Raw genomic sequence first — 8770 nt, forward strand, 5'->3', positions numbered from 1 at the left:
ATTTCCAACATCTCCCACTCGCACACAAACGAATTCGATATACGTGTTATATCTCGAGAAACCTACCGTATGGTACATAAAACCATTCATACTAAAAATTAGGTCGTGCGACCGACATACTTTAAGAGCTCATTTGCTATACATCTGTTAGTAACTCGCATGATCTCAGTTTTAATTATAAAACCCTTTTGTATTCACAATTATCATTTATCACTAAGACTAGTCACTAAGACAAAAGATAATTGGTCAACCGATGAATACAAGTTAATGTGAACTTCAAATAATCTTCCTTTCTCTTAGAATCCATTGGCCTTAGCTCAACTTGCTTTTCTAAGAACGTCCAGTCAGGTTGAATCACTCATAACCCTTAAGCAACGCCTTAAGATAGCAAACATTAAACTAAGCTTCAAGAGGAAAGAAAAGGTCGTAAGGATATTAATTAAGGTTACTAATACCTCAAGGGACTCACATAAAATAGAAGTAGAGATCATTTCTTCTATCTCCCTTATTAGTCGTCTTGATCACATGAGGTATGAATCACATGCTGCAACATTTCTCCTTTCACAATGGAGGTATGTCTTTAGATCAATGTTGCACATATGATAGTTTAAACATACTCAATGTTCAAAACTCAAGTTCACTTATCTACTCATAAAACTCTTAAGAACTCACACCTGGATACTCATGACAGATAGGGTGAATTCTGAATATCCACATAATATTGGTACACTTACAAATGTGGCATATAATTATCTCAATCTTAAGCTCTCAATTGTCAATAAAACAATATGCGTAATATACACCACTTTTCCATTTGTCACATGAAATGGAATTGATTACTCATGTGAGTGGGCTAATCTTGTATCTATCTGACATACTTTTCTTGATCCGCAACACAAAGAGCGAACAATAACACAAGGATTTAGAAAGAAACTTATTGCATTGGATATAAACTAAAACTTTTAAGTACATTTATTAAAGCAGTACATTTATCAAAATCTACGCAATCCATGAGACCTAACATGCTTAACAAATGCATCTCTAGGTATGGGTTTTGTCAAAGGATCTGCTAGCATATCATGCGTAGATATGTACTGCATACTTACATCCTTTCTTGCAACCTTGTCCTTTACAAAATTGTACTTTATGTCTATGTGCTTTATCTTACAATGGAACTTGTAGTCTTTTGAATATGCAATGGAAGCTTTATTATCAGAGTATATCAATGATCGATTAATGGTATTGCCAACAACCCCTAAACTACTCAAAATAATAATAAGCCACACAGCTTCTTGTATAACAGCTGAAAATGCCACAAATTCAGCTTCCATTGTAGATAATGCTATACATGATTGTTTCTTGCTACTCCAAGATATAGTACCTTTGTTTAGCAGAAAAACAAAGCCAGAGGTAGATTTTCTTTTATCCATGCCTCTTCCCCAATCAGCATCAGTATAGCCTCTCATTTGCAGATCATTTCCTTCGTAACACAAAGAGTAATTACTAGTACCCTTAAGATACCTAAGTATCCTTTTCACGGCTTTCCAATGGGTTAAACATGGATTAGATTGGTATCGGCTTACCATGCCAATAGCAAAGCAGATATCCGGTCTCGTACACATCATAGCATACATGAGACTTCCAACCGGACTAACATAAGAAACATTTTTCATTTTTTGCTTCTCTTGTGGAGTTTATAGACACCCTCTTATGCTCAACGTATTACCAATAGCCATAGGAGTGTCTATGGGGTTACATTTATGCATGTTAAAACGTTCAAGAATCTTGTTGATATAAGTCTCTTGAGAAAGAGCCAACAACTTCCTTGAGCGATCCCTTGAAATCTTAACTCCAAGGATATATTTACCTTCAAACATATCCTTCATTTAAAAGTTAGATGATAACCATCTTTTAACCTCGAAAACATACTCCTTATCATTTCCAGCAATCAATATATCATCAACATATAATGACAATATGACTAATATTCCTTTAGACCTTTTGGTATAAACACAATTATCTTTATTGAGCGCATTGAAGCCATCTGACGTGATCACATTGTGAAAATGTATATACCATTGTCTTGATGACTGCTTGGCGCCATATATTGATTTAAGCAATCTACAAACCTTATGCTGGTGGCCTTCTTTAATGAAACCCCGTCAGCTGTTCCATATAGATTTCTTCCTCTAGATTTCCATTGAGGAAAGCAGTCTTTACATCCATTTGATGTAATTCAAGGTTCATACTTGCCACTATTGCTTGAATCAAACAAATTGATGTGAGTCTTACAACAGGTGAAAATGTTTCCTCATAGTCAAACTGTAGTGACCCGAACTTTTCCATGTTTATATATATATTAAATGAAATTATTATTTACATGATTAAGTGTTTTCAACATGTTAAGCAATCAAACTTGTTAAGACTTGATTAATTGAAATATGTTTCATATAGACAATTGACCACCCAAGTTGACCGGTGATTCACGAACGTTAAAACTTGTAAAAACTATACGATGACATATATATGGTTATATATATAGTTAACATGATTTTATTATAAGTATGTATCTCATTAGGTATTTTAACAATGACTTATATACATAAAAATGAGACTATTAATTTAAGAAACTCGAAAACGATATATATAACGATTATCGTTATAACAACGTCTTACTAGGTACATATGAATCATATTAAGATATTGATACACTTGGTTAATTATGTTAAATGATAAGTAAATATATTATTAAGTGTATTAACAATGAAATACATATGTAAAAATAAGACTACTAACTTAATGATTTCGAAACAAGACATATATGTAACGATTATCGTTGTAACGACATTTAAATGTATATATATCATACTAAGATATATTATATATCATAATATCATGATAATATAACAATTTAACATCTCATTTGTTATAATAAACAATGGGTTAACAACATTCAACAAGATCGTTAACCTAAAGGTTTCAAAACAACATTTACATGTAACGACTAACGATGACTTAACGGCTCAGTTAAAATGTATATATATGTAGTGTTTTAATATGTATTCATACACTTTTGAAAGACTTCAAGAAACTTATCAAAATACTTTTACTTAACAAAAATGCTTACAATTACATCCTCGATCAGTTTCATCAACAATTCTACTCGTATGCACCCGTATTCGTACTCGTACAATACACAGCTTTTAGATGTATGTACTATTGGTATATACACTCCAATGATCAGCTCTTAGCAGCCCATGTGAGTCACCTAACAAATGTGGGAACCATCATTTGGCAACTAGTGTGACGACCCTGAAATTTCCGACCAAATTTAAACTTTAATCTTTATATTATTCCGACACGATAAGCAAAGTTTGTTAAGTTAAATCTCAAGAATTTTAAACTGTGTTCATACATTCATTATAACCTCAACCAAATTTCGACGATTCACGAACCGTTATATATAAATAGATATGTATATGTATATGTATATATATATTATAACTTGAGAATATTAATAAAGTATTAAACGTATAATACTTTACACGAACGTATTTGTTTCAATATGATTTTCGACGAAATTAAAAAATATATATATTAAATGATTGAATTATCAGAAACATTGAATTATGATTACAAGTCTCTGTTGAGAGGTCCACTATGATTTGAGAAAATCTATTCCTCTTAACGATATTCAGAATAATTTGTAAAGCTATTTATAAATAAAAACATAAAGTGTCTTTTACGAAAGTTAGACAAAAGTTAGTGGAGAATTGGTTTCCATAATATTCTATTTATCTATTTTCAAGCGTACAATGACGTTTTCAGTTTAAAAAGAACTTTATTATTAAAACGTATATAACTTTTATAAATATCTAGAATCACTTTTGACAACTCATTACATAACCAGTATAATAAATGTAACGATATTTATATTTTATTTCATTAAATATATATAACGATTTAAATTAATATTATATATATTTATACGCGCATTATACATACATAGTTTTTATACTTTTACTATACTTTAACGTTAACTTTACTTTACTTTTACTTTACTTTAACTTTAATAATTCACTTTAATAATTCATACTTTAATAATTCACTTTAATAATTCATACTTTAATAATTCACTTTAATAATTCATACTTTAATAATTCACTTTAATAATTCATACTTTAATAATTCACTTTAATAATTCATACTTTAATAATTCACTTTAATAATTCAAAAATCTATTATAAATAGAATTCAATAGGTTTCATTATTTCATAGAAACTTGAAAATATATTTCTCTAAACTCTCTCAATCAATTTATATATATATATATTTGCTATGTATTATTTCAAGATATTATTAGTATACATAAAATATTACGACGGAGTGCTGTCCGAGTGATTTCAAAATAGTTTTTTTTTGAATGAGTCGAAGCTAAGGAAATTATGGGTTATAGCTATGGAGGTGATGGGTATGGTTCATGGGTATGCTCGTGAGGTCAATCTAGTGTTTATCATCTCCGTTGCGTCTACGTACTTTCCTGCAATATTGAATCTCAATATTGATACGTTCGTGAATCCGAGGCCAACCTTGCACTTGTTAAATGACGTTATATGTATTTTTACTATGAAATACAGTATGGTGAGTTTCATTTGCTCCCTTTTATATATATTTTTGGGACTGAGAATACATGCGCTGTTTTTATAAATGTTTTACGAAATAGGCACAAGTACTAAAACTAATTCTATGTGAGTTTAAACCAGAAATATACCCTTAGCTTGGTAACATTAAACTACTTGTCTATGTACGGTAGGCGCGAATCCTAAAGATAGATCTATTGGGCCTGACAAACCCCATCCTGACTATGGGATGCTTTAGTACTTCGAGATTATTTTAAACACACCTGATCTGGTGTACTTCAGAGGGTAAAACATGAACGTTAAGGCTTGTTACCGGGTGCCTACAACTTATAGAATACTTTTATACACTTGCGAGTGTACATATATTTATAAACGGAAATCTTGTGGTCTATTAATATATTGAAATGATTGTTATGATAAACCTATGAACTCACCAACCTTTTGGTTGACACTTTAAAGCATGTTTATTCTCAGGTATTAAAGAAATCTTTCGCTATGCATTAGCTCATTTTAAGGATATTACTTGGAGTCATTCATGGCATATTTTGAAAGACGTTGCATTCAAGTCATTGAGTTCATCAAGATTATTATTAATCCAATTATAGTTGGATGTATTATGAAATGGTGTGCATGCCGTCCACTTTCGTTGTAAAGAAAGTTTGTCTTTTAAAAACGAATGCAATGTTTGTAAAATGTATCATATAGAGGTCAAATACCTCGCGATGAAATCAACTATTATGAATCGTTTATAATGTATATGAACGGGTCCTTTCAGTTGGTATCAGAGCGGTGGTCTTAGCGAACCAGGTCTGCATTAGTATGTCTAACTGATAGTCGTTAGGATGCATTAGTGAGTCTGAACTTCGACCGTGTCTGCATGTCAAAAGTTTTGCTCATCATTTTTGTCGGAAATTACCTGCTTATCATTCTTAGTCTAGACACATTTATTGCATTGATTGCATGAATAGTGTATAGACAAAATTCATATCTTAGCATATCTGCTAATTCATATCTTAGCGTATCTGTTACTGTAAACTTTGTCTGACATATTCCGTAAATTCCTCCATAATCTACGAAACCTTTTGCTATATATAATTAGAATACCACCCGATAGCCGGAAAATCATTTCATATCGAAAAATTCTTTATTCAATCGTACGAAATGGAATTCGTCATTAGTTCAAGTCTCTCGGATTCCGAAATGGAATCCCACTCAAGTTCCGAAAGCAGTGTGACCGGAATGGATCAACCTATTAGTCATCATCTATTCTGGATGAATTGGGGATGGGTTCGTAGCCTCCTTAATCATTAGAGACAAGAAGAAGGTGATCCCTTCCATCCACCACATTGCCCTCTTGGCGAAGAACCTGAAGCACTTACCGGTGAACCTATCCGAAACACCATTTTCTCTCTTATTTCTAGAGTATCTCGTCACGATTACATACTACACCAAATTCTAGATTTTATTTATCCGCTCATCCGAACCGACAATCACCCCGGTGTAATAGAAGAAGTCAACGAGCTTCGCGCTCTAGTAGTGGCTTTGGAGAATATGGTGCAAAGGTTACAAATACCAGCAGCAGCACCAGTAGCATAAACAGTACCACCATCAGCAACACCAACATTACCATCACCACCACCAACAACAACATCCACATCCCACACCGCAACATCACAATCTGTATCTCAAACATCAACGTCATACGCCCTGTAAATATCCAGGAATATCAACAACAACAAACGATGAAGTATTAATTCATAAACTTCATTGAAGAGATATCTCTGTGACAGTTATGTAATCTCCAAAATCTTAGAGATTATTTAATTCTGACCGTAAATCGGATGAGCGAACGGAGATGGTAGAGTAGAAACTTTGATCGAAAATGGTGTACGATTTACAAGCTAGAATTGTTTTACCAACAGCATCAATAGGACCATAGCATCATCAACACAATCAGTGTCGTCAGTATCGTCAGAATCAACAACATCTGTAACATCACAAACTCTGTCAGTTCAAGAATCATTGTGGACATCATTACGAATCAACAACAAATATATTGTATCAACGAGTTATGAAGTATTAACTCATTTCCAATAGAAAGATTTATATGTATATTTTATATGTATAAATTTTTAAACCATAATAAATCTTCCCGTACCAAGCTATTATGTGTGAATCTTAACTACTCAGTTAATTCATATTACAAATATACAATGATGTACGTCCTTCGTCCGCAACTTAACCATCGTTAATTACAATCTCTGTCTCAATTCAATAAAATTCTAATTCATAATAAACCAAGTGTATTATTCGAATATATGTTTAATTTTACACTTTCATCATCGATGTACTCGAAACTTTTCAAATAACATCATTCGTACCTTGCGAAGTTCACAAGAATTTCACGAAAACCAACAAATAACAAAGTAATGATTCATAATTTCAATATTATTGAAGAAATACTTATGCAATTTTTAAAGTTTTAGGGATTACTCAATTCTAGTTCTAACCATAAAACAAATGAGTTTAATTTAATATTAACTCATTAAATCTATATTACATCTAAAGAAAATATACACGTATATTTTCATAAAGACTGTAATAAACTTCTTTTGTACAAAATATTAATTGTGAATTTTTTGTTAACAGGTAGGTAATACCCGGGAGATATATAAATTCACAATTAATATACTATATTTTTCGAAACTGATTCAGCAATCATCAACTATACTTCCTACTTTCACAACAATATCCATTCTTTCATATAAATCAAAACAATCATCCTCATTCAAATTCAATTACATATTTTGATTTTGAAATCGCATAATTCAATTCAAAATATAACCAGTATCATCACTCTTAGATTCCTATATCTTTCAAAGCTAAACTTTGACTTCAAAAATGTGTTAGAACATCATATGTATTAACGATTACAATATGTGCTCAAACCCTTCGAAATTCCTGAAGACACTTCAACTAAGGAACAATCGAGATGATGATCCAACCACATGTTACCCATAGTTATACACCTGAAAAACTCTCAAAACTCAAGTCATAGTTCGACACGTATCCGTGTTAGACCCTTTGGCATTTACTAGCTAAAATAACTTTTCAATTCCGTTTCAAAATAGACAGTTTTGTCACAGCTCCAGCAAGTCAACTTCGACTTCTCAATCAAAACAGTCTTATTATAACCTCGATAGATACGTTACCCTTTCGCCAACGTTACCGGGGAATCATTTATATTCACCACATTAGCAATAAACTTACCAACAACTTCACTGATCTTTGACTTTCCAAAAAAAAAAATCATTATAATTATTGAAACCCTATCATATACTCATTCGTACCTTATAACAAGAATTGCCATACCAATTATTGAGAATCAGCAATCAGTATTTTGAAACCTCGCAGCATGTCTACATCAACAATTACATATACACACAACGTCTACCTCCAAGACTTACATTCTTTGAATGAGAAATTTCTGAAAAACACCCTAAACTGCGAACCAGTTCTCGAAATTTTGAAAAATGCTGATGAAGCAGCAAAAACTGTAAACGACCTTAACAGTAAAAAGTTGGATGATAAAGGATAGTATATTGGCAAAGCTCAGAAAAAGAGAAGCTTTGGAACTGGAAAACGGATTGAGCAAAGTATGAAGGAGGCTGTGGACAAATCACAAAGGCTGAACCTGTCTTCAAAGAATCCAAATGATTCAGTACTTGCTGAAGTCATTAACAAATACCTTGCTCCTGACTCTAAACCCCTGCGGACAATATCCTTCATCATCCTCTGATATTAGACATTCTAAGATATCATCGTATCTTTCATTATAAATATCATCCATACTTCTGAAGATATTTTTATAATTATTCTTATCTGAAATCATTTACCTCTTCGCGCTATCTGTATTATATCATAAAAGAAACTATTTTAGTTTCTAAATTCTGAAACATTCGAGTTTAAAATAGGAATATTCTTGAAGAAGTGTTGGGAGCTGAAGCATGAGTTAGTATAATATAATGACACTTGATCAACGTGATTATATTACAGTAATTCATGCTGAGTTTCTAAATGGAACATGATGATTCACAGATCATAACGTCATCATGTGCTATGTTACACGA

At 32.0% G+C, this 8770-nt stretch overlaps 1 protein-coding gene across 1 annotated transcript; it reads right to left on the reverse strand.

Annotated features, from left to right (window-relative positions):
• Window positions 1–992: 992 nt before the first annotated feature.
• LOC139849372 (secreted RxLR effector protein 161-like) lies at window positions 993–1673 on the reverse strand. The gene has a single exon (XM_071839030.1). The coding sequence runs from the start codon at window positions 1671–1673 to the stop codon at window positions 993–995; it is 681 nt and encodes a 226-aa protein (XP_071695131.1).
• Window positions 1674–8770: the final 7097 nt, after the last annotated feature.

This window comes from Rutidosis leptorrhynchoides, chromosome 5 (genome assembly GCF_046630445.1).
Source record: "Rutidosis leptorrhynchoides isolate AG116_Rl617_1_P2 chromosome 5, CSIRO_AGI_Rlap_v1, whole genome shotgun sequence".
Classification (NCBI taxonomy): Eukaryota; Viridiplantae; Streptophyta; class Magnoliopsida; order Asterales; family Asteraceae; genus Rutidosis; species Rutidosis leptorrhynchoides.